The sequence below is a fragment of the Trichosurus vulpecula genome, chromosome 4 (genome assembly GCF_011100635.1).
Source record: "Trichosurus vulpecula isolate mTriVul1 chromosome 4, mTriVul1.pri, whole genome shotgun sequence".
In the NCBI taxonomy this organism is placed as follows: domain Eukaryota; kingdom Metazoa; phylum Chordata; class Mammalia; order Diprotodontia; family Phalangeridae; genus Trichosurus; species Trichosurus vulpecula.
In genome coordinates, this window is record NC_050576.1 from 301,632,418 (window position 1) to 301,659,423 (window position 27,006).

The following is a 27,006-nucleotide window of genomic DNA, read 5'->3' on the forward strand; positions in this document are numbered from 1 at the left end:
CCTAACCTATCCCCCTTTATCCAATTTTCTCCCTTGACCCTGTCCCTTTTCAAAAGTGTTTGCTTTTGATTACCTCCTCCCCCTATCTGCCCCCCTTCTATTGCCCCCCCCCTTCTGATCTCCTTCCTCCTTTTTTCCTGTGGGGTAAGATACCCAATTGAGTGTGTATGTTATTCCCTCCTCAGGTCAAATCCAGTGAGAGCAAGATTCACTCATTCCCCCCATCTGCCCCCTCTTCCCTCCCAACAGAACTGCTTTTTCTTGCCACTTTTATGCGAGATAATTTACCCCATTCTATCTCTCCCTTTCTCCCTCTCTCAATGTATTCCTCTCTCATCCCTCAATTTGATTTTATATTTTTACATATCATCCCTTCATATTTAACTCACCCTGTACCCTCTCTCTCTCTCTCTCTCTCTCTCTCTCTCTCTCTCTCTCTCTCTCTCTCCCTCTCTCCATATGTGTGTGTGTGTGTGTGTGTGTGTGTGTGTGTGTATGTATGTATGTATGTATATTCCTTTCATCTACTACTGAGGTCTCATGAATCAAACACATTATCTTTCCATGTAGGAATGTAAACACAACAGTTCAACTTTAGTAAACCCCTTGTATTTCTCTTTCTTGTTGACCTTTTCATGCTTCTTTTGATTCTTGTGTTTGAAAGTCAAGTTTTCTATTCAGCTCTGGTCTTTTCACTGAGAAAGCTTGAAAGTCCTCTATTTTGTTGAAAATCCATATTTTGCCTTGGAGCATGATACTCAGTTTTGCTGGGTAGGTGATTCTTGGTTTTAATCCTAGCTCCACTGACCTCCAGAATATCATATTCCAAGCCCTTCAGTCCCTTAATGTAGAAGCCGCTAGATCTTGTATTATTCTGATTGTGTTTCCACAATACTCAAATTGTTTCTTTCTGGCTGCTTGCAATGTTTTCTCCTTGATCTGGGAGCTCTGGAATTTGGCAACAATATTCCTAGGAGATTTCTTTTTGGGATCTTTTTGAGGAGGCGATCTGTGGCTTCTTTCCATTTCTGTTTTACCCTCTGGCTCTAGAATATCAGGGCAGTTCTCCTTGATAATTTCTTGAAAGATGATATCTAGGCTCTTTTTTTGATCATGGCTTTCGGGTAGTCCAATAATTTGGACACTTAGAGGGAAAAGAAGTAACTAGGAAAATATCATTTTGTTGGTTTTTTTTGTGGAAAATATCATTGTGGCAAATTTCTCAGCTAAAGGAATCATATTCAGGATTTAAAAGGAACATTCGCCAATAGATAGATGGATATGAACAGGCAGTTTTCAAAGGCAGAAATCCCAACTATCAAAAGCCAAATGGAAAAATGTTCCAAATTACTAATAATTAGAGAAATACAAATTAAGACAACTTCAAATTTCCACCTTACATCTACCTGTCAGACAAATACTGGAACAGGTGTTGGTGGAGCTGTCAATTGGTACAGCTCTTCTGAAAGATTTTAGAACTCTGACTTGGGAGAAAAACTAGTGAGTTCAGTTTGGATATGTTGAGTTTATGATGTCTAGTAGACAACCAGTTCAAAATATCTTGTAGGGAGATATGAGTCTGGAGATTAGTATAAAAGTTAATACTGGATAAGTAGGTCTGAGAATCCTCAGCATAGAGATGAAAATAGAATACATCAAACTGATGAGATCAGGAGATGAAATATTATATAAAGCAAAGAGGGCCCAGAACAGAGCCTTGGGAGACATCATGATTAGTGAGTGTGACCTGCACGAAGATCTAGCAAAAAAAGACTGAGGAGTGGTCAGACTATTTGGAGGAGAACCAAGATGAAAACCTACAGAAAAGAATATCGAGAAGAGAGGGATTGATGGTATTAGAGACTGCAGAATTTGTTTTGAAATTGTTGTGGTTCTAGTCCTTCTTACTCTCTCGCTGACACCCCCCCCCACCCCATCCCGCTCTGATTAGTACAGTAAGTTTATAAAGAGCTAGTATAAGATAACAATAGAAAGAATTAAGATGGCAAAGGGAAGCATAGAAGTCACTTACAGACTGTTCCATAAATTAAGAGAACATAACAATTGTTTGCAAACTGTCTCATAAATTAGGGCATGTAGGAGCCACGGGCAACTGCCTCATTAGTTAACTAAGGCCATACATGTCATGAGAGTATGTGCTAAATTAGAGGAAGCCAGCTAGGCCCTAATGTACTGACCCCTAGGTTCTAATTGCCCTTTGTAAGTTCCTGACATGCAAAGTAAGACTAGCAAAACACCACCAGCAAAAGGTTATGCTGATGAACTATCCTTAAGTGTTGCTGATAACTTTGAGGTCATATTAATATGTTAATGAACTCAGCCAAAGGTGGCATGGATAAAACCTATAAAAATGAGACCCCAAACTCCTGCCCTTCCACCTCAAGCACTCTTCTACCTGCTATAAGTCCAACTCCAATTTGCGATTATATAAGTAACTCTGTGTGTCCTCCCTCCTCACTTTTCCTCTTCTTTGCTGCATACTTCCCTCTACTACCTCATTCCCTGTCCTTGTGACGTTCTGCCTCTGTATTTCCCTTCCCACTTGATTACATAATTTTATTGGCATAGCATAAAAATACATAACTTTAGGAGTATTGACATTTTTATCATATATGCATGGCTCAGACATGAGTGCTGAATTTCCTTAGTTTAACTTGCTCTTTGTTTTTTTAAGGAGTACTTTGAAATTTAATCTATACAAGGGTTTTGTGTGCTTTGGTAGACTCATACCCAGATGCATTCTGCATTTTGTAGTTATTTGGAATGGGATTTCTTTTTCTACTATTGCCTTTTAGATTTTGTTGTTATTATATCAAAATGCAGTTTCTTTTTGAGGATTTATTTTGTAGTCTACAACTTTATTGAAGCTATTGTTTTGATTAATATCTTTGCTGATTTCCTAGAATTTTCTAAATAAACCACATTATCAGCAAATAGCAATAATTTTTTCCTCTTTGTATATCTCTATTTATGCCTTTGCTTTCTCTTATTGCTGTTTTTAGCATTTTTAAAACTGTATCAAATAATAGTGGAGAGAGTGGGTATCCTTGGTTTATTCCCACCTTGGAAAAAGCCCTAGTGTATCTTCATTGCATGTGATGCTTGCTTTTGGTTTTAGATAGATGCTGTTTACAATATTTTTTAAAATGGTCCCTGTATACCTATACCTGGAGGGTTTTTAGCCTAAATTATACTTTGTCAAAGGCTTTTTCTACAGATGTGTTTTTGGATGTTTTCATTTTTAATATAACTATTTATTGGTTGCTTTCCTAATTTTGAACCAGTCGCATCCTTAGTTTAAATCCAGCTTGGTCCAAATGAATAATTTCTTGGATAAGTTGCTGTAGTTTGTTTGACAGGATTTTTAAAAATCAGTATTCGTAATGATGTTGAGCTGTAGTTCTGTGTTTCATCTTTTCTTGGTTTAGATATTAAGACTGTGTTTATCTTATAATAGAATTCTGGTAGGATACAATTTTGGAGAATAATGTGTGTGCTCTGAGTACCAATTGTCCTTTAAAAGTTTGATAGAATTCTCTGGTGAACCCATCAGGACATGTAATGCTTAGGGTAGGTTTTTTGTTTTGTTTTTACAGCTAGGCATCTATTTCTGTTTCTGAGATTGGGTTGTTTTAAGAGCTCTACTTGGTCTTCTGGGTATTTTGTTTTTGGAGGTATTGTAGTTTGTGTTCTCAGTTTCCTTAACATATAACTGTATAATAGATTCTGATTATTCTTTTTATTTCTTCTGATTTTGTTTTGATTTCACCTTGCTCATTTGCTATTTTGCTCATTTGGTTATTTGCCCTCTTTTCAGGCAAATTGTTAAAAGTTTAGCGATTTTATTAGTCTTTTTAAAAACACAGATTTTAGTTGTACTTATCATTTCTGTAGGTTTTATGTATTTCTCCTCAAAATTTTAATATTTCCTCTTTTGTGCTTATCTTAGGCTTGTTTTGTTTGTTGGCTCTCTAATTTTCTAAAATGCATATTCAGTCCATTAATCCCCCTTTTTTTCCTGCTTTGTTTGTAGGGATGTGGTTTCTCTTCTGAGGAATGCTTTAGTTGCAACCCAGCAATTTTGCCATGTTTCATTATCATTTTCTTTTTCATATAATTATACCTATGATTTATTCTGTAGCCTATTCATTGTTTAGATTTCATTGTTAATTCATAATTTGAGTTTGTGTCTTTTGTTTGTAATCCTGTTCCAATTACTATTTTTATTGCATTATGGCCTGCAGAGGATAAATTTACTATTTCTGCTTTTTAACATTTGTTTTCAATATCTCTGTGCCCTATACAGAGTCATTTTTTGTAAAAGTTCATGTGGTGCTGAGAAACATGTATATATATATATATGTATGTGTATACATATGTGTGTGTATGTATACGTATACATATATATGTGTGTTTATACTGCAGTCCCATTTAGAATATGCCTGTTTTTTTTCACTTTATTAGATAGTTGTGAGTTAAGTTTATATTTTCCTCCATTTCCCTGTACTATTCCATGTTTTATTTTTTCCCAAGTTAGGATTCCCCCCCACCCCCGCCAAAACATATTTCTTTAGTTATTTTAGTTTATTCTTTTTTAAATCAACCCTGTTCCCTGCAGTTGTCCTCACAGTCAGCCTCACTAATTCCTTTGTTGCTCCTTTCTCTAGTTTTGTAATTTTGTAATTTTGTTCATGGTTCCTTTTTTGTTCTTGCTGTTATCTGGTTATTTAATTCTTCCTTTTTTTTCTTCCCAGCTAAGTAGTCAAATAAAATCCAAAGCTATTATAAACTGAGCACATTTCTGCTGTTTGGAGTTGAGATCTCCAATGCACTGCAAGGAAGGGGGAGAGGTGTCAAAGTGTGGAGTTGATTCTCTTGCAAGCAAGTGGTTTGCCTTTTGCAGGTTTGCTGTTACTACCATGGTGGACAGTGGGGGAGGCGGTTGCTGAGTGAGAGCTTGTTAGAGGTTAGGGGAAATTGGCCTTCTCTACTATTAATTCATTGTTTTTAAACTTGTTTGGGTTCTTCCATGAAGATAGCTGAAATTGATTTATCTAGCACCTAATTCCTATTTTGGACAGATTGTGAGGATTAGAGAAAATGCCAGCCCTCCATCTTTTTAGTTACATGACCTAGAAGTCTTTCTTTTTGAATTGAGCCCTTTTTTGCTGGTGCCTTGTCTTCAGAACATGACTGCTACTTCTGCTTTTTTTGGTTAGTTCAAACAAGATAGCTTTTGCTTTAGCCCTGTATTTTAACTCTGAATTATTGTTTCAGGTGTGTTTCATTTAAACAACATATTGTTTGATAGGCTTTTAAATTTATTCTTCTTTCTTCTTATATTTTAAGAGTGAGTTCATCCCATTCATAGTTATCATAATTATTTGTGTCAGTAATAATAATAATAGCTAGTGTTCATATATGCTTTAAGGTTTGTAAAGCTTTTTACAAATATCTTGTTTTATCTTCATAACCAGTCTGGGAGGTAGGTGCTCTTATCCTCATTTTACAGATTAGGAAGCTGAGGAAGACAGATTAAGTGACTTACCCAGTGTTTTAACAATCCAGCTAGCAGCTTCTGTGGGGGTGTAAGATCCACCCACAGCCAGCACCCAGAAAGCTGCTGGCATGCCGGGAAAGCACAGGTTCTTTTGATCTGCTCAACCAAGGAAAGCAAGGTGAAGGGGTTGACCAGCTTACTTTAATCCAGCATACAGACAGCATTCAGTTAGTTCAGGGGAGCATACAGACAGCATTCAGTTAGTTCAGGGGAAAATAGCCAACACCCTGCACTTCAGAACATTCATTTAGTTCAGGGGAAAAACCAGTACCCTGAACTTCAGAACAAAATACAAACAAATTACACATATCAACAGACAGACCCAATACAATTCATAGTTACCAACATCTAGGTTCAGCCCGAGGGCTCGGAACAAGGGCTGGCCCAGAGTCACGCTCACCACCACTGCTGCTCCAACCTAAAAGGATCTTCAAGCTGTCTTCTCTCCTCTTATAGAGTTTTTGACATCATCAAGCATCGCCTGAATGACCAGAGCCGATTGGTTCTTGAATTGGCCCCTCCCCCTAGGACCCTGGGAGGTTCACATCCGTAGACTAGGTTAACACCCAACAAGGCATGGCTGTGGAGTTAACACCTCCCCTTAGCCAGCCCCATGAAAAAAGTCACAAAGAGGCGGACCTAAACCCACGTGGTCTAAAAGCCTCTCCTGTCCCAGACATGTAAACTAGGCCCTCCCTGGAGTTAGCACCAAGGTTCCACACCTAACAGGGATCTGGGCCTGGGGCCCAGCACCCAGCAAGGCTCAATGAGATAAACTGAGTCACTCAAAGAAAACAAAGGCCATTCTGCTTACACCCAGGTTCACACAGCTAGTAAGTGTCTGATGCTAGATTTGAATTCAAGTCTTGCTGACTCCAGAGCTATTCCTGTATCCACTGTGCCACCTAACTTCTTTGTTTTCTTCCATCCCTAAAACTTTTTCTTCTGTTTCCCATTTCTTCTGTTCAGAGAAAATTGTCATAGGAGGGGAATTTGCTCAGAACCATTGCTCTGTGCTTGTTCAGTCATCTTCTGCTCCCTCTTTTTCTCTTCCTCCAGTCCAGATCCCAGTCACAAACAATGTAACAAGCTGGTTTTGATAGAGGTTGTACTGGCCACTACAGGAACCAAGAAAGGGTTCATGAAGAATGTAGTGCTTGATCTGAGTCTTGATGGAAACCAGGAATTCTCAGAGGTGGAAGTGAGTGATTCTAGAGGGCAAAGGCACAGTTATGGGAGATGAACATGGAACAGTGAATAGACCCCGTGGATAGATCATACAATACAAAGAAGAGAACAAAGTGAAATCTGGTTACGAATAGCTTTAAATTTCAAACAGAGGCTAAATGGGAAGCCACTGTAGAAATCTAGGTAAGAGGCAAAGCTAGAGAAGATTATATTAGGTATCGGATTTGATATGTAGGTTGAGGCAGAGTAAAAAGTTGATAACCTGGGTAATTGGAAGGATGGTGGTGCATGTCTTTTATTGTAATAAAGAAATTTTGGAAGAGAGGTAGATTTGAGGGCAAGGCAAGGGAGAAAATGAGTTCTGCTTTGGACATGTTGAATTTGAACTGCCTATAGGATATCCAGTTTGAACTGTCCAACAGGATTGGAGTCCTGAAAACAGACTAAGACTGACTGGATATACAGATCTGAGATTTATCTTCATAGAGATGGTAATTGAACCCATTGCAGCTAAGTGAGATAGTTCAGAGAGAAAGAAAATCATCCAAGGCCAGAACCTTGGGATACACACATACAGTTAGTGGTCTGTATGATGAATCAGCAAAGGAGACTGAGAAAAGGTGCTTGAGCAAGTAGGAGGAAAACCAGTAGTATCCCAATCTAAGAGAAGAGTGTCCATTAAGGAGAGAGTGATCCAAATCTAAGAGAAGAGTGTCCATTAAGGAGAGAGTGATCCAAAGTGTCAAAATAAATCAATGAAGTCAAGGAGAAAGAGGATTGAGAAGAGGCTCTTCAGTTTGAAATTAGGAAAGGTCAAGCCCCACTTGGTCATTCATTCTTTGCCTCGTTTCTTACCTAGCCTTAATCACTCAATAAGTGTTGTCTCACAAGCTATTTGCTCTCTTTTTTTTTTCTTCTTTTTTGGTTTTGTTTCTTCTTTCTCATGATTCATTCCATTGGTTATAATTCTTTACTACTTGACTATTGTGTAAATAAATTTAATGTGGAGGTATATGTAGAATATATATTGGATTCCATGCTGTCTTGGGGAAGAAGGGATGGAGGGGAAGAAAATTTGGAACTCAAAAACTTGTGGAACTGAGTGTTGTAAACCAAAAATAAAAAATAAATTAAAAAAAAATAAGTGTTACCTCAGTCAAACTGAGACCTGTTAAAGATCATAGGTTAAAAAGGCCAGGGTCTCCTACTTCATCCAGGGACATCTCCTATTGTCCTGATCTGTATTTCAACACTGGGTCCAGATGGCTCCGGAGGAGAAAGTGAGGCTTGTGACTTTGCACAGCCCTCCTTCATGTAAATCCAGTTCACTTGCATGTCGTACCATCACCTCCCTGATGTCGTGGTCCTCTTTGAGAACAAAGGACGAACAACAACAGGAAATCTTTGGTAACTTTGTAAAGAGCAAGTTTCATTTGAAAGATAAAGTTGGAAGCCATATTGCAGAAGGTTAAGAAAAGTGTGAAAGGAAAATTTGTATATACTGATTCTAATCTCTTAAGACTGTTTATACTCTGACTCCAGCCTTACTTTATACTGTTCTTCATATATTCTGTATTGCAGCTGAAAGATGCTCACAGCATCTTTTACTCTCATGCCTCCGTGCTTCTGGTCATGAGGTATAACCTGTGTCTTGAACTCCTTTGTTGCAGTCTTCAACACCTTTTGAAACTCACCTTGTCTCTAAAGCCCAAGTCCAGTGCCCTCCCCCGCCCCCACCCCGCGTCCCCATCCCCATCCCTAGAATGCTGTCCCTTCTCTGCTCTGACAACTGTCTATTGTGGTTTCCTTTAAGTTCCAGCTAAAATCCTACCTTCTATAGGAAATTTTCCCCAACCTCTCAATTCCTGTGCCTTCCTTCTATTAATTACTTCCTATTTATCCTGTATATAACTTGCTATGTATATATTTGCATATTGTCTCATTAGATTTGGAGTTCATTGAGGGCAGGGACTGTCCTTTGCCTTTCTGTTTTTGTATCCCCAACTCCTGGCACTGTGTCTGGCACGTAGTAGGTACTTAATAAATGTTTATTGGTTGATTGAAATCCAGTGCACCTCTTCCAGGAAGCCTTTTCCTTTCACATCCCTGCATTCCCTAAACTCCCATTGTATTTTCCTTGTTTTCCCTGACACACTTAACCTTTTACTGTAAGAATTTAGGTGTCGTATCCTTTCATATGTGCAATAATAGGTACCTCTTGATTTCGCTAAACCTTTTATCTCTCTCAGAATCAGGCACAACATTTGCTAAATGTTAATTTGTTTATGTAAATATTTAAAATATACTGATAAATAAACCTATATTAAAAGTAAGAACTACATAATAAATACTTGTAAAATTTTTTTAGCATTGTGTTAATATGCCATGTATAGATTACTTGGAAGATAAAAATACTAAATTGTTAAAGAATCTGCAATAGAATTTTGAGTGAGAAATCAGATGTTACACAACTCATGAAATTCAGACACATTTCTAAGAAAACGATCACATCTGTTTTTGATGTATTGAAGTTTACCCAAACTTTAAATTGGACTGCTAATTTAAATTTTAAATTTGTTTTTGTTCTGCAAATCTGAGTCCTGATTTTTATATATATATATATTACAGCTAAGTCACAATTAATGCAAATAATGAATCCTGTAAGTGGTTGTATGTATTTAAATTCACATTATTCAAAGTTATAATTGTGTAAAATATGATAATTGGTTCTAGCCTTATGGAAATCTGCAGTGCAAATTCAAATAACATGAGCTCTTCACGAGATTCATTATTTGCATAAATCAGGAACTAGCTATGCACTGAAATGTAATAACTTTTTCTGTTCTATGACAACTAACTTCTGAAATTTTCTAAACTTTACAATCCTTTATTTCAGTCATACTAATTATCCTGTGTATTCACATTGTTGGTGTTAAAGCTACATGTAGCATTTTTCCTCAAAAATGGAGTAATAAGAGGGGGCAGAGCCAACATGGTGACTAGAAAGCAGGGACTTGCTTAAGCTCTCCCCCAAATCCCTCCAAACACCTGTAAAAAATGGCTCTGAACAAATTCTAGAGCTGTAGAACCCACGAAATATTAGAGAGAAGCTGGTCTCCAGCCCAGGAGAGCCTGGATGGTCGCTGGGAAGGGTCTATTGCATGGTATTGGGAGCAGAGCACAGCCCAGCATAGGCCAAGCCAGGACAGATCAGACTGGGAGTTGGCTGGAGCAGGCCTTAGGGCCATGAACCATTGAGCCGTGGCAGTTACCACACTTCTCAACCCACAAACACCAAAGACCATGGAGCCGATTAGTGGAAAAACTGCTGGATTGGGTTAGAGAGTGGTCCGACCCCAGCCCTGGGGGTGGCAGAGGTGGCATGGGGGTGGTGGCAGGAACAGCAGGAAGCTCCTTTGGGTGCTTTCAGAGCTCCAGCATCAGCTGCTTCCGGAGTCCCTAGCCCACAAGGTGGGAGGAATCAAGCGGCAGATCAGAGTGGGAGTGCAAGGAGTGCTTTGCTGGCGCAGAGGCAGCTTTGCCCTGCTTGGATCTGGATCACAATCCTGGTTGGTGGTTCTTGGGGAAGGAGGAGCACTGCTGTGGCAGAGCTTGTGGTGACAGTGGAGTAGAAGTAGCTCTGAAAACAGCAGCGTAGCCCCTAAAGCTTGAGACAGAGAACTCTCTACAAGCAGTCATACCTGGACAAAAAGCTCAAAGGTCAAGTAGTTGGCTGGAAACATGGCAAGGCAGTGGAAAAGGATGCAGACGCAGATTCAGACTCTAGAATCTTTTTTTGGTGACAAAGAAGATCAAAACATACAGCCGGAAGAAGTCAACAAAGTCAAAGAACCCACGTCAAAAGCCTCCAAGAAAAATATGAATTGGTCTCAGGAGATGGAAGAGCTCAAAAAGGATTTAGAAAAGCAAGTAAGAGAAGTAGAGGAAAAATTGGGAAGAGAAATGAGTGTGATGCAAGAAAACCATGAAAAACAAGTCAATGACTTGGTAAAGGACCCAAAAAAATACTGAAGAAAAGAACACCTTTAAAAATGGACTAACTCAAATGGCAAAAGAGCTCCAAAAAGCCAATGAGTTGAAGAATGCCTTGAAAGACAGGATTAACCAAATGGAAAAGGAGGTCCAAAAGACCACTGAAGAAAATACTACCTTAAAAATTAGATTGGAGCAAGTAGAAGCTAGTGACTTTGTGAGAAATCAAGAAATTATAAAACAGAACCAAAAAATGAAAAAATGGAAGACAGTGTGAAATATCTCATTGGAAAAACCACTGACCTAGAAAATAGATCCAGGAGAGATAATTTTAAAATTATTGGACTACCTGAAAGCCATGATCAAAAAAAGAACCTAGATATCATCTTTCAAGAAATTATCAAGGAGAATTGCCCTGATATTCTAGAGCCAGAGGGTAAAATAGAAATTGAAAGAATCCACTGATTGCCTCTTGAAAAAGATCCCCAAAAGAAATCTCCTAGGAATATTGTTGCCAAATTCCAGAGCTCCCAGATCAAGGAGAAAATACTGCAAGCAGCCAGAAAGAAATAACTTGAGTATTGTGGAAACACAATCAGGATAACACAGGATCTAGCAGCTTCTACATTAAGGGACTGAAGGGCTTGGAATATGATATTCTGGAGGTCGGTGGAGCTAGAATCACCTACCCAGCAAAACTGAGTATAATGCTCTAAGGCAAAATATGTATTTTCAATAAAATAGAGAACTTTCAAGCTTTCTCAGTGAAAAGACCAGCACTGAATAGAAAATTTGACTTTCAAACATAAGAATCAAGAGAAGCATGAAAAGATAAACAAGAAAGAGAAATCATAAGGGACTTACTAAAGTTGAGCTGTTTTGTTTACATTCCTACATGGAAAGATGAAGTGTGTAATTCATGAGACTTGTCTCAGTATTAGGGTAGTTGAAGGGAATATACATATATGTAGACAGAGGGCACAGGGTGAGTTGAATAGGAAGGGATGATATCTAAAAAAATAAAGTCAAATTAAGGGATGAGAGAGGAATATATTGAGAGAGGGAGAAAGGGAGAGATAGAATGGGGTAAATTATCTCACATAAAAGTGGCAAGAAAAAGCAGTTCTGTTGGAAGGGAAGAAAGGGCAGGTGAGGGGGAATGAGTGAATCTTGCTCTCATCAGATTTGACTTAAGGAAGGAATAACATACACACTCAATTGGATATCTTACCCCACAGGAAAGTAGGGGGAAGGGGATAAAAAAGGGGGAATGATAGGAGGGAGGGCAGATAGGGGGAGGAGTTAAGCAAAAGCAAACACTTTTGAAAAGGGACAGAGTCAAGGGAGAGAATTGAATAAAGGGGGACAGGATAGAGGGAGTAAAATATAATTAGTCTTTCACAACATGAATATTGTGGAAATGTTTTACATGATGGTACATGTGTGGCTTATGTTGAATTGCTTGCCTTCTTAGGGAGGGTAGGTGGAAAGGGAAGAGGGGAGAGAATTTGAACTCTTAAGTTTTAAAATCAGATGCTCAGAAGAAAAAGTTGTTTTTGCATACAACTGGTAAATAAGATATATAGGGAATGAGGCATAGAAATGTATCATGCCCTACAAGAAAGTAAGGGGAAAGGGGATTGGGGGGAGTGGGGTGACAGAAGGGAGGGCTGACTGGGGAACAGGGCAACCAGAATATATGCCATCTTGGAGTGGGGGGGGAGGGTAGAAATGGAGAGAAAATTTGTAACTCAAAATCTTGTGGAAATCAATGTTGAAAACTAAAATATTAAATAAAAAAATAATTGGAAAAAAAGTAGAGTAATATAATTTGAGTTAGAAGGAACCTAAATTTATAGAAAAATAAATTAAAGTCTCAGAGTTATTTAAGTGATTTGCCCAAAGTTACATAGCTTAGATAATGAGATCTGGAACTAAAAAACCATCTCTTAACTACTGGTTTAGTTGCTCAGGTGAATTATGTTCTCTTTGGTGAAGAGTTATTTCTTCAATGTTAATTAACAAAAGTGAAAATAGATTGCTTTCTGCCCTTTCAAAGCTTTCTTTAATCCCTTTCTCCTTGTTATAATTTTACTAAGAATGTTTCTTAACTTTTCATGTCTTTTTTATTTTATTTTCACAGACTGAGAGACTATTTTAAAGTTCAACAAATGTATTCCACACTTGAAATCTGCTGCTTTCTTCTACCTCCACCTCTTTTAGAGATCTGACTTCTTAAACAAGAGGTAAAGTTATATAAAGTTAACTTTAATAAAAATGTTCATTTAAAATACATATTTATATAGATCACCATGGAAATCTAGGACTATTAGGATTTTTGCAATCTGAAAAGTAATTACTTATTAAATTTTATTTGAGCTTCCTCAAAAAATAGCTTCTTAATCTAAACAATAATAGTTTTAATCATGACTTTTCAACATGATTAAAATAATATCCCTTTTAGTAGTTGCATTTTATAAAATTTTATTTTGCCTAAACTTTCATCTCAAGACACTATCCTAAATAGTAAATGGTTGTTGAATTTATACTGTCTAATGAACATAGTGATATTTGACTTTTTACTTCTGTTGCTATTATGAGCTATTTCTGGTGCTTTTGCTACTCATAATAACAGCAAAAGAATAGAATGCTTGTATGTCATTATTATGTCTTTTAAGTATAAATTTTATTTTGACTTCTGTTGACAAGTATAGATACTCAAATATTAAATAAGGATATAAAAAAGAAATGAGGAAAAATAGGCATATAAGGTAAAACAAACAGAAAACCCAAGAGATCTTAAATGATTGTGCCTGAAGCTTTATTTACTGATCATTAATCTCATCTTTAAAGTACATATTGGGGCAGCTGAGTTGCCTAGTGAGTAGAGCACTGGCTGTGGAGTCAGGAGGATCTGAGTTCAAAGCCTCAGACACTTGACACACTTACTAGCTGTGTGACCTTGGGCAAGTCACTTAACCCCAATTGCCTTGCCTTCCCCCTTCCAAAAAAAAAGGTATATATTGCCTTTAAGTAGTAGGTGTCATCCTTGTTTTCTTGACGATTTTTAAAAAATCTTCTGTTACTGTGCGTATACCATTAATTGGTTGCTATTATTAACTACATAGTTATAATTAGTGATTATATTCTTTGTTTTCTACTTTCTTCATCCTGCGTCACTTGATGTGAGTTATCTGATATTTCCTTGAACTATTCATAATTGTTTCTTATGATACATTGATTATTTATGATCCATTATGATTCATTACATTATATGTCGTGATTTGCCCTGTATTAGATGATTGATTTTTTTTTCTATTTTAAATAGTGCTGCTTAGTAATATTTTATACATGTCTTTGTTTTCTCCCTGTCAATAACTACTTTAGCAGGATAGTACCAGTAATAGATCACTAGATCCAAGGGTATGCATATATTTGTAACACTTATTGTAGAATTCTATATTACTTTCCAAAAAGGTTAGGTCAACTCATAAACTTAACAACAGTAGAAGTATGTATGCCAACACTAAGTTTTGTGTATGTGTGTGTGTAAATTTTTTATTCATTTTAAATTTAAATATGAAACAAGGAAAGAAAAAAAGAACATCTTCATGTGCACAGCAGAACATACAAGAATATTCAAAATGATAAATTTTCATTTCAAGAAAACCTATGTAATAAATACTACATATTGTTTTCAAAGATACCTAGGTTTTCTTTGCTTCCCTGAAGGTTTTCTTTTGTTCTCTGATTATAACTTTTAAATTTTTCTCCCTCCCTCCTCTCAGCACTGAATTTTGTTATCTGAAATTATTTTTACCAGTTTGATGTGAATCAGTTGAAATTTGATTTGTTTTAATTTGCGTTTTCTGATTATTAAAGATTTTGAACTTTTTTTTATAAGAAGATTGCTATTTTGTGTTTCAAGTACTGTATGCTCATACCCTTTTACCATTTAGTTATAGAATGGCTGTTAGTTTGATAAATTTGTCCCTTACAATTTTTAGATGTCACTCTTTTATCAGAAGCATTTGATGCAATAATTTTTTCCCCATAAGTCTTTTTTTTGATACACTACTTTTTATTAGTAGAAATTTTTTCCTTTTCAAATAATCATTTAGCTGTTTTTAATCTCATTATTTAAAATAAAATTTAATATGGTTACGCTTTTATTCCATTTGGAATTTATTGCAGTATATAATATGAGGTTTTTGTTCTGCCCTTTTCTCATTTTTAAAAAATAATTAACTTTATTACTGTTGTGCCATTTATACAATTAATAAACTCTCAGTATATGCATTGTATATTTTTTCTTGTTTTTTTTTTTTTCATTTTCCAATAAGTGGTGTGTTGGTGTCTGTGACACAAATTGTAAGAGAAACTGTAATTGCAATAAACACAGATTTTTCTGTTTTCATTTCCACTGACAAGTAAACAGAACTACAGATGCACCCAACCAGAGACATGCATTAACTTGTCATGAGAAATCTAGGTAGACTAAGTAGGATGAGAATATTTGTTACTCCCAAAAATATCTGGAGAGGAAGGATGGAGGATTGGCATCGAGGAAAAAATGTAGATAGCTAACTGGGTACTGTCTGGAAGTTGTTGGTCATTAATGGCATTAAAAAAAATTCCAAAATAAGTAAGGATGTAAATTAAAAGAAAAACAAACCAGAAAATAATGCTTGCATAAAGATCTGATTGCCTTGACACAGGTCCTGTATACAGAATAAAACACATCACTCTCAACCCCCATTACAGAAGAAAAGAGATATTGATATATCCAGTGGAGTGCATCTAACAGTAGTTCAGGTACAAAAGATGTACTGAAACAGGCAATTTTCAGACAAAGAAATCAAAGCTATGTATGGTCATAATAAAAAATGCTCTAAATGACTATTGAGTAGAGAAATGCAAATTAAAGCAAGTCTCAGGTACCACCTCACATGTCTCGTATTGGCTAACATGACAAGGAAAATGTTGGATGTTGGAGGCACTGGGAAGACTGGGACACTAATGCACTGTTGGGGGAGTTGTGAACTGATCCAACCATTCTGGATAGCTATTTGGAACTATGCCCAAAGGGCTATAAAATTGTGAATACCCTTCGATCCAGCAATAACCACTGCTAGGTCTGCATCACAAAGACATCCAAAAAAAAGGGCAAGGACTTATTTGTACAAAAAATATTTATAGCAGCTCTTTTTGTGGTGTCTAAGAATTGGAAATCGAACGGATGCCCATCAATTGCGGAATGGCAAAACGTACTGTGGTATATGATTGTAATAGAATATTATTGTGCTATAAAAATGCCAAGCAGAATGGTTTCAGAAAAACCTGGAAAGACTTACAATGAGCTGATGCATAGTGAAATGGACAGAACCAGAAGAATGCTGTACATAGCAACAGCAATATTGTTCAGTGAAGGGACTGTTAATGATTTAGCTATTCTCAGCAGTGCAATGATCTAAGACAATCCCAAAGGACTAGTGATGAAGCATACTATCCGCCTCCAGAGGAAGAACTGATATTTGAATACATACTGAAGTGTGCTATTTTTCCCTTTTTTTTCCATTTATTTTCTTGTCTCATTGTACAAAATGACTAATATGGAAATGTTTTACATAATTGCACATGTATAACCTGTTACTGATTGCATACCTTCTCAGGGAGTGGAAGGCGGGAGGGAATGAGGGAAGGAGGGAAGAAGGGAGGGGGAGAGAGAGAGAGAGAGAGTGAGCGCAGAGTTGGGAGAGATATTGTAGAGGTCTGTCAGCCTGCCATCTGTCTACTAGTCTGCATCTCTTCTCTCTCTCTCTCTCTCTCTCTCTCTCTCTCTCTCTCTCTCACTCTCTCACCTCTCTCACTTCTCCACCAACTCACCATTTCCTGATCTCTCTTCAGGTCTCCCTGTTCCCTCAGACACAACAATATTGAAGAATATTACATAAATTTAGTTGATAAAGCTGCAGCAGGGTTTGAGAGAGTTGATTAATTTTGAAAGATGTTCTGTGGATGAAATGCTATCAAACAGCATTTCATGCTACAGAGAAATCTTTTGTGAAAGGATCGAGGTGGCAAACTTCATTGCTGTCTTATTTTAAAAAATTGTCACAGCAACCCCAACATTCAGCAACCACCACCCTGATCAGTCAGCAGCCGTCAACACCAAGGCAAGACTCTCTACTAACAAAAAGATTGCGCCTTGCTGAAGGCTCGGGTGATGGTTAGCGTTTCTTTTAGCAATAAAGTAATTTTTTTTAATTAAAGTACTGCAATTTTTTTTAAAGACATTATACTATTGCATACTTAATAGACTACCGTATAGTATAAACATATGTACTGGAAAACCTAAAAATTCATGTGACTCGCTTTATTGCAGTATTTGCTTTATTGAGGTGGTCTGGAACCAAAACCACAGTATTTCCAAGGTATGCCTTAAATTTATCAGCTATCTCTCTGTCACCTAGGGATCTTAATTCCTAGAATACTCAAATAACATTTGCTGTTTTGATCAAAGTAGACTCGTTTTTTAAAAGGTTGGTTTTATGAAATCTTTTTTGCCAAGTCCTGTCTACTCAGATTTGTTTATTAACCTTCTGTTCTAAAGTAACAGAATAAATCCCTGTAGATTGTCTTTTCTAAATATTTTTGTTTGATGTTTAAGATTGTTTTACATGTGACAGTAACAAAGAAAAACTTGTTAAAACTCTGCTAGCAAGAATATTTGTAACTGTTCCTCCAATGTTATTTACAGATAAAGACATATGAAATCAAAAGATGGCAACGTTAATAATTATAATCTCTTTCCCCACCCCCCAATCCCAAACACATCAAACTTCATCAAAATTCCCTTTACTTTATTTGTGGTGGGAGGGATTTGGTAAATGGATAAGATCCTCATTAATACATTAAAATTATGACTTCTAGAAAGATGAGTGAAGGAGCAGAAGTTAGTAATCCAGCTCCAATAAAAGCCACTCCCCCACAAAAAGCTTAATTATTCCTTTTTTTCTACACCTTCCTTCCACCCAACCTTCTCTCTCCCCTCCCTGCCCCCCCAAGTAAAAACTTAACAAAGGAACCTCAGCTACAGTTCCCTCCCTTGGGGTGGGTGCAAAGGTGGAATAAATGTGGAGGAATATGAAGAAGCATGGCAGCAACTGTAGTGCCCACAATAGAAAACACATGTACTTTCCCAACAGCAACTACTGCAGGATGTTCTTTCTCTTCACTAGAATAGGACAGGCAGTTTTCAACTGGGAAGTCCCTTGTTGCCACCATGGTGTAGGTGTGGTAGAGAATAATCTTCAATTTAGGAAAATCTTCCTATTAAGATACTGGTTTCACTCTTTTCCTCACTCCAATCTAGCCCCCCACCGGGCTGCCAGTGGTTTTAGTGTGGGTCTGACTGTGTCACTCCCCTGCTCAATAAACTTCAGTTAATCTAGGATCAACTATAAATTCCTCTGTTTTACATTCAAAGCTCTTCACAGCCTAGCCTAAAGTCTACCTTTCCAAGTCTCTTACACCCCTCCATGTAGCCCAGGAGTGGGGAACCTGTGACCTTGAGGCCACATGTGGCCCTAAAGGTCTTCAAGTGCTGCTCTTTGACTAAATCTAAACTTCATAGAAAAATGTCTTGTTTGCTTTTATAAATACCCCCAGTGCCTGGCACATAGTAAACACTTAACATGTTTTATCTACTTATGTAAATAAATATAAAGCTTTTACAAAAAAATGCAAAGTGATGGGAGGGAAAGTTGAGACCCCTTAACAAATGAGGAAATGTCTGTTATAGGAAGTAACACTTCTGCCAAGCCATGAAGGGAGGTAGAGATTCCAAGAGGTAAAGGAGAGGAACATGTATATTCCGTTCAGAGGGAGAAAGACAGCCTGTGGAAAGGAGTGAATGATTGAAGCCTTTATTAAGCTCTTACTGTGTGCAGAACACTCTGCCAGCTAACTAAGGATAAAAATAGACCTTGCTCCCAAGTTCACATTTTATTGGGGACTAGTCAGCTAGCATTTTTTGTTTTCTGTACAAAGAAAAGCAAAAAAACAAAACCAAGAAAACCCAGTCCCTGCTTTCAAGGAGTTTACAATCTTACAGTGGAAACAACATGCAAACAGCTATGTATTAAAAAGCTACCTACAGGGTAAATTGGATGGAAGATAGTAAGATTAAGAAAGACTTGGAAGTTGAGATTTGAAGAAAGCCAGGAGGTGGAGATGAAGAAGGAGAGGGGTCTAGGCACACTGTTCAGCCAGTGAAAATGCTCAGAGTAGGGAAACAGAGAGTCACGTTGGAAGGACAGCAAGGAGGCCAATGTCATTGCATCACAGAATACATGGAGGAGAGTAAGATAAAAGAATAGGATGGAGCCAAGTTATGGAGGGGCCTTAAAAGCCAAACAGTGGATTTTATATTTGATCCTGGAAATAATAGGGAGCAACTAGTTAATAAAATAGCAAGACAACATGGTCAGACCTGAGCTTTTAGGAAGATATGTTTGATGATGGGGTGTGGGGAGCGGGGGGCGGGGGGGGATAGAGACTTGTTGCAGGGAAACCAACAAGCCAGTTAATGAAATAGTCCAGGGGTAAGGTAATAAGGGCCTGTCTGCACCAGGGTGGTGGCACTGTCAGAAGAGAAGGAGGCATATATGAGAGAAAACAGAACATACAACAACAACATATCATTGCCTTAACAAACATAATTTTAGAACATTAACATTTCATAGCCAAACCATACCATAATGTCGCTTGACTGCATTGTGATATTGTTTGACCAATTGCCTAACAATTGTATAACATTGTTTCTATGTACCTAGCTGCCCCCTATTGTTTTATCTAGCATGTTGTCTTTTTATTATAGGGTCAAGTTATTAGGCAAATACAGTAGCCTTACGAGATGACTAACTTGAAGGAACTGTTAGTCACTCTTGTGTTTATACAGGGTGTCCCAAAAGTGCAGCTTTTAGCTTTAATAATTTCAAAAGTATGAATTCTACAAACTTGCCAAAAAATTTGAAAGCGTTATTTATAAAGTTTTAATGTTTCTTGCTAAAACTCGACCTCACTTTACATCACTCCAGTCAATTTTCTAACTTTGTTAAAAGAAAAAAACATGAGTTTCTGCTCAGTGACTGAAAGAATGCATTTGTAATTCTAGTCTTAGGATCATCCAGAGAATGAAATTTTGATACATAGTTGATAGTTTTGATGTGACCCCCACAAGAAGTCTACTGGAGATAGCTCAGGTGACCAAGCAAGAAGACCTTGCCTACAATCCACTTGTCTAAGAAAGTATCCAGGAGCTTTCTTTCATGTAATGCATAATGATGGTTTACTGTCTTGGTAAAATTAAAAATTAATTATTCAGAATTCACTAAACTAAATCATTGTAAAAGCAATTTAAATAATTAAGCTTTCAAAAAATTATTTGTAAATTTGTGGCATTTTTACTTCTGAAGTTAATACTTAAAACTGCACAAAGACTTTTGGAACAGTCTATATTAGCATGCCTGTTGTTACAGTCTCATTGATTTATAATTGAACTATAAGGTATTTACTTCATTATTTGTATTGTAAATTAGTCATAAAAGAATGTGTTGTTCAGTTCAAGAGAAAATTAAGACAATTAGTTTTTAAACCAAGATTGTTTTGAATGACCTATGTTTTAGTTGACTGAACCAGATTATTTCTCTGTGTATGTGCAAAAAAAATTGCATCTTTATAATCTATTTAGAATTATAATTTATGCCTTGTCACATGTTTTGTTCCATGATATTTAATTTGTTCCAATTGGTTTTTCTTCATACTACAGGGTGTTCCTAAAGTCTGGACACAGGCAAAAATGCATATTTTCAAGAAATGAAATGAATGAAATTTTCAACAACATTTTATTTAATTGGAATATTGATAAATAACATCTTCAATATTTTTTCCATCCTTTGTGATGCAAAGATTGATGCGTTTTGCAAGATTCACATGAACTCAATGCAATAACTCCATATTGCCATCAGTTTAGCACATTCACTCTTTATGCGTTCAATCAAGTGTGTTGCATCTGTGATTTTAATTGAGTATACTTTCTCATTTAGCATACCCCAGAAAAAGAAGTCAGGGGGCTAAGGTCTGTTAATATTTCAAATATTTCAAAATATGCATTTTTGCCTGCAGGTCCAGACATTACGGACACCCTGTATGTTTGGTAAGTGCATAGGGTATGGATTATGCATTTGATTTAAGTAATGATGCTGTTTTTAGCTTGTTACAGTGAATTTTCTCTGATATTCTAACATATAGTGACTAAGAATAATCTGAAAGCCTTCCTTGACTTGACGATAGATTTTGAAAGCACCATGAAAATGTATAGCTTATTTCTGAAAGTAGAATTTATTGAACTTTGCTATAAAAGCAAGCCTTCATATATGTGTTATCATATGTACTGGACTAATTTTTTTCTTTTGAATTTAAGGCTTAAATTGTTTGGATCTGTTAGCTTGCGAAAATTACGTATTGTATTTCAATTTTAGGGCTTTTCTTTTCCATAGATAAAAGAGGAATCAAAGGTATAAGAAGATGTTGGGATCTGAACGTGGTGTAGTGGAAGAATGGCTATCAGAATTCAAGGTAAATTGGGTTAATGGATTAGATAGAGCTGTTAATAAGAGAGTATATGTCACTAATATTCAGACAAAAAGTAATTCAACCATACAACTTAAAAATAGTTATTAATTTTTAAAGGGCAGACTAATAGTAAATATGGTCTGTGTTTTATTTAGGTAATTTTACAAGAAAGTTTACAGTTTTAGAAGTACTTAAGGAAAACAGTTGTGAATTAATTATTGGCACTAAATAAAAGTGTTGTTTCTAAAGTTTAAAACTAAAGAATTAAAAATCACTTATTAATTTCTTTTGAATCTGGATCATTCTATAGTTTCTCATGATTGTATATTCATGGGCGATTTGTGAGTTCCAATTTTTTTAGTTGAATATTCTGTTCATATCACAAATTTTCATATACTTCAGCTTGAAATGTTTCATTCACCCTCCAAAGTTAATTTACTTAATGTTAACTGTTTTCACTTTTGAAAGATAAGCCCTTCAAAAGCTTTCCTGCAGTAGCTGAATGTGTAGAAACTTTTGGCTTCCCAAATAATAATCAGTTAATTTTTCTTTCTTCCTTTGGGATCTTCTTTCAGGCATTACCTGAAACTCAGATCACCAACTATGCAGCAACTCTGCACAGGAAAAAAACACTGGTACCAGCTCTCTATAAAGTCATTCAAGACTCAAATAATGAGGTAGGGCAATTCATAAGAAATATAATTTTGATATATGATAATGCATGTGTTAATATATGCATAAATATTTAAATATTAAAGGTTTTACTTTCTTTTTTATTACTATTACTATTTTTACTTTGGGGAATGGAAAATTTTCTTTCTATTATTTCTTGTTCTGATTGCTTTTTTCTCCCTGCGCGAGTAAACAAAATTTTCTGGAATACACTTAAAATCAGAGAAAAGGCTAGGCCATTTTGTCTTCTAATCTCTTCATTTCAATGACCATTTTCACAGTAGACCATTTTAGATTTGAGCAGTGAAAGTGTTTTGTTTTCTGGAAGCCAAGTGTTAACAATATCTAGATTAGCATATTCTTTCAAATTTATATAAACATTCTTTAATATTAATTGACTTATAATGAGATATAACTAAAGTTTATTCAAATTAGTCAGTAAAATTAAATTAGTAGTTTCCTTATAACAATGACTGCAACAATCTAGTGGTAAATTTAATATTAAAATAAAAAGAGGAAACATTTCGATCTTAATCATTCAGGTCCATGAAATTGGAGTGAGATTTTCCAATTACTTAGCATTGTAGGGTATAAAGGAAGGGAAAGGCAAAAATTTCTAAAATTCCAATATAATCACTTGGAAATACACACACATCACTTTCATATTAGTTGTTAAACTTATATAATGTGACACAAGTTGTCGGGAAAGCGTTGATCACCACTGGTTTCTTGTGTGCTTTAAAATGAAAATGAAAGGAACACACAGGAAAGTAGCTTCTTATCTTCCCAGATACAACCTCCTCGATGCCTCTGCTGTTTACTGGAGTGAGTTTGAAGAAGTTCAGGTAATCTTCTCCTAACAAGCAGCTTGACTTAAAAGTGCTTCTTTATTTTATCTGTATAACTAAAAATTTGCTTACTGATCTGTTGCTGCCCTCAACCTTGTTCCCTTTCTCCCAACCCCATCACCTAATCTTGATATGGCTTAGAATTGGTCCTGTGCTTCTCGTAAGTAGTAGCAGCAATTACATTTATACTTGATGGCCCCTTTTTTCTTTGCAGTGTATTTCTAGTGTTCAGAATTTACCCAGCTACAGTTAGTAGAGCACATATACTTGCTTAAGTCACAGTTTTCAGAATCCCAGACTCAAAAGTTCCATTTCCTTCACCCCTTGTTGTTTTGTGCTGTTTAAATGTTTAAAGTTTGCTTATTATTAAAAATTAATTTATGTCTTGCCCTCTCTTTAGAGTGTATATTCTTCATGGGCATCATGCTCTGTTCTAAGTTATTTGTGATTTCCTCAAAATTACAATTATGCCATGTATGTGGTAGACTCACTGGAAGAATTGATTGGATGAAAAATCAACCTCTAAAAGTTTGCATTAGGACTTAAATTGTTTAAAGGTAGCCTAAAAATTTAATCAGTTACATAAAACATATTTGCTTTTATCAATTTTCTGTAGAAATGTTATTTCTCTATCTTCATGTTTCTTCCCTATGGAAGGAGCTAATGATTGTGACTTTCACTAACAAGGATGTTTCTGATAGTATAGTTTTGTAACAAAGAGTCCTTTCTAGTGTTGAGAATCTATTGGTGGTTTAGGACAGGGTAGTGTAGTTGGAGTATGGGTAATTTTTACTATTAAAAATATTTTTCTTGTGCTTGCTTATGAAAAATTAAATACTCTGAACCTTTTCAATATTTAAAGTTTCTTACCTTTCAGTTGGTAGAAAGGAAATTTGATGGAAAAAATGTAAGGGAAAAAAGCTGCACCAGTTTTTTTTCTTTGTTACATGCTAACAACACCAACAGCAATAACAGCAATAGCATTTTATAGCACTTTAAAACACATGCAAAATGTTTTTTACAAATGTTATTTCATTTTATACTCACAACAACCCTGGGATGTAGCTGCTATTATTTATCCTCACTTTGCAAAGGAGGAAAATGTGGCAGAGAGAGGGTAAGTGACTTGCCCCATACCTTGTTAGTGTCTGAAGCTGGATTTAGACTCAAAACAAGTTAAGCCTAGAAAATTTCCAAAGGAATAAAAACTTGTACATGTGATTTCATTTGCCTAGAAGCCTCTTGGTGAGAAACTTCTTCCATAATGTAGATCAACATGATATCTGCAATTTAGTCTTTGAGAGTCGTCTAGAGCAAAGGTGTCAAACTCTTCCTCCTCCCTAGTGCAGCCAATGATTAATATAATAAAATAAATAAATATGCAGTACAACATAGATAATGTAATTTTTGTGGTTGTCTAAGGCAACATGCTGCTGCCAGAGATTTTTTTTTGGTTTAGAGCACTGAGAAATTAAGTGACTTGCCATAAGCTGTATGTGTCAGAGGTGGGTGGGACTTGAGCCCCACTTCCCAGACCAGCTCTTTCTATTTGCTACACAGGCTGCCTCTATCAGTCCTAAGAATAATTTTTAAAAAATATTTTTGGGTTGCAAAATATCTTTAGGAGGGCACACTCATTTAAATAATTTAGATTTAGAATCATTTTTAAGCAGTCTTTTTATTTTGTTATTACAAAGATACTGGCTCCCAAGCTTCCCTTATTCTCTCTCACCCCCACTCCCCCACCCCCCAAATAAGAGCCTATTATTTTAGGGAAAATCTCTATATTTCTTTCCTGTTGTTAATTAAAACCTGGTCTTCTAAATAGTTATTCAGCTGTTTTAAATGAAGCATAAAGGGAAATGCTGATCCTTTTAAATAAAAAGTTTTACTAGGCAAACTGCTCTTTATGAACCCTTGACTCATTCTGTCCTGTCTTCTTTAGCAGGTAATCCCTCTATTATCCCCACTATTTTGCTAATCTTCAGTCTGCTAGCTCTCTTCCCGTATCCTGATGCCCTGACCTTGAGGGGCTAAACTACTTGAAAAAGCCACACACAATCAGTGTCTCTACTTCCTCACCTCTCTAAACACTCTGTAGTTTAGCTTCTTGAACTCATCATTCACTGAAACTGCTCTCGCCAAATTTACCAGTGATCTTTTAATTCCCAAATCTAATGTCCTCTTCTTATTTCTTCTCCTTCTTGACTTCTCTGCAGCCTTTGACACTGTTAATCACCTTTCCTCTTTAAATTTTCCTATTTCTCTTTCTTGCTTCTCTTCTGTCTTCATAGTTCCACCTCCAAACTCTGTGCTTTTTCACTGGTTGTCCCTATGCTAAGAATGCCCTCCTTCCTCATTTCCGTCTCCTAGTTCCTTCAAGACTCAGCTCAAATGTCACTGTCTACAACAGGCCTTTATTGGTTTCCTTTACTCCTAGTTCCTCTCTTCTGACATTACCTTATTGCATACATCATGTATATACATAGTTGTTTGCATGTTGTCTCCCATATTAGAATGTGAACTACTTGAGGACAGAGACAATGGTTTTGCCATTCTCTGTGTGTCTAGCAGTTGCCACGGTGTCTGGCACATAATAAGCACTTAAATACTTGTTGACTGACCCTGATTTTTCTATTTCCAGTAAAGCTTTGTGAAGATAGATTCTTTGCAAATGTTTTATTAGTGAAGACCTAAATACAGCATTATTTCTCCTTTAAAATAATTGTTTTCAGAATTTGCATCATATTCTTGTGACTGTTCTGATTTTAGCCTTTTCAGGTGGAAAGTTAATCTTTAATATTTATGTTTTTTTTTCACAAAATATATTTGTAGACATAACATTGCAAATCCAAGTTCTGTCACTTTTGTCATTGTGACCCTTGGGCAATTACTTGACCTGTCTGAGTCTTCATTTCCTCATGTATAAAATGAAAGGGTTATACTACATCAGGGCTGTCCAAAGTGCGGGCTGCGGTGTGATTTTATGCAGGCCACCTGTGTTTACTACGGGTGTGGAAATTGACACAAATGATTTAACTAAACAATTTGTGTCGATTTCTGTGCTTGTGGTGGACACAGGTGGGCTGCATGGGGGCACACGGCCCTTGTTTTGGATAGCCGTGTACTAGATGACTTCTAAGGTCTCTCTTCTATTTCCAACCAAATAGTATTTTCAGAGCTAAGCTCAGAGCTAAGACTACTAGTATATTGATGAGGGCTAAGAACTTGAAAAATCTTAGAAAATTTCAAATTATTAGAAGAAATGAGAATTTATGCATCATGTGCTTTTGAATAAAAAAGCCAGCTATATTACTTTCCTTTGCCCTAACATTTCTTTGTGTTTTTTAAGTTTTTGGTTTTTATTAATAAATTGTCCTAATTTTTAAAACAATAAAATGCCTGCTAATGTGTTATCCTTCTCAACTTCTTTCCTGACATAAAATCATTTTCTTCATAGTAACACTTGAATCCGACCAAAGATTAACATTTTATACATCTTAATTATCTTTCCTTTTGGTTACATTACTGTTACACTATTAGGTTATGTTAATCTGAAGTGTGAAATTGTTACAGGATTTAGTGATTTCTGGTTTTGGAAAATTTGATATAAAATTGTGGTTCCTGTTCCAGAGATTGATAAAAGGCAGAACCATAAAGAGCATATCTTCAATTTAGTTTAATTTAATAAGTCACTTGTTAGGATGTACTATGTGCACATCACTGTGCTGGTCAGTAGGACTTAAGAAATGAAAGATGACATAGTTCCTGCCCTCAAGAAATTTACTTAAAACAGAACTCTAGAATCATTCATTGGGGAGGGGGAGTAGAAGATTGAGAAAAGGCCATTAGATTTAGATCTCTCTTCTGAAAGAGTATTATGGTGAAACTGAATTGCAAGGGGAGAGAGACTGAAGGAGAAGATAGATATAGGGTAATATCTTGAATTAAGGCTAGTGCTTTGTTTTATTTTGTTTTTTTTAAGTATATAGGAGATCAGAGCATTTTTGTAGGCAGTTAGGAAAGGGTCCAGTAGAAAGTGGCAGTTTGAAGATGAGAGAAACGGAATGAATCACTGGAGTCAGC

At 36.2% G+C, this 27,006-nt stretch overlaps 1 protein-coding gene across 4 annotated transcripts in view; it reads left to right on the plus strand.

The window, feature by feature from the left end:
- FAM126B (family with sequence similarity 126 member B) overlaps window positions 1–27,006 on the plus strand; it is a 91,037-nt gene that overhangs the window by 31,042 nt on the left and 32,989 nt on the right. For 2 of the 4 annotated variants that reach the window (XM_036756355.1, XM_036756358.1), the window contains exons 3-5: window positions 12,906–13,008; window positions 21,325–21,403; window positions 21,976–22,077. In XM_036756355.1, the coding sequence (XP_036612250.1) occupies window positions 21,353–21,403; window positions 21,976–22,077 (153 nt within the window). In that variant the 5' untranslated portion in view covers window positions 12,906–13,008; window positions 21,325–21,352. Of the gene's footprint in view, window positions 1–12,905; window positions 13,009–20,950; window positions 20,982–21,324; window positions 21,404–21,975; window positions 22,078–22,862; window positions 22,918–27,006 lie in introns of those variants that run through there. The other 2 variants (XM_036756356.1, XM_036756357.1) reach the window with 2 other exon arrangements.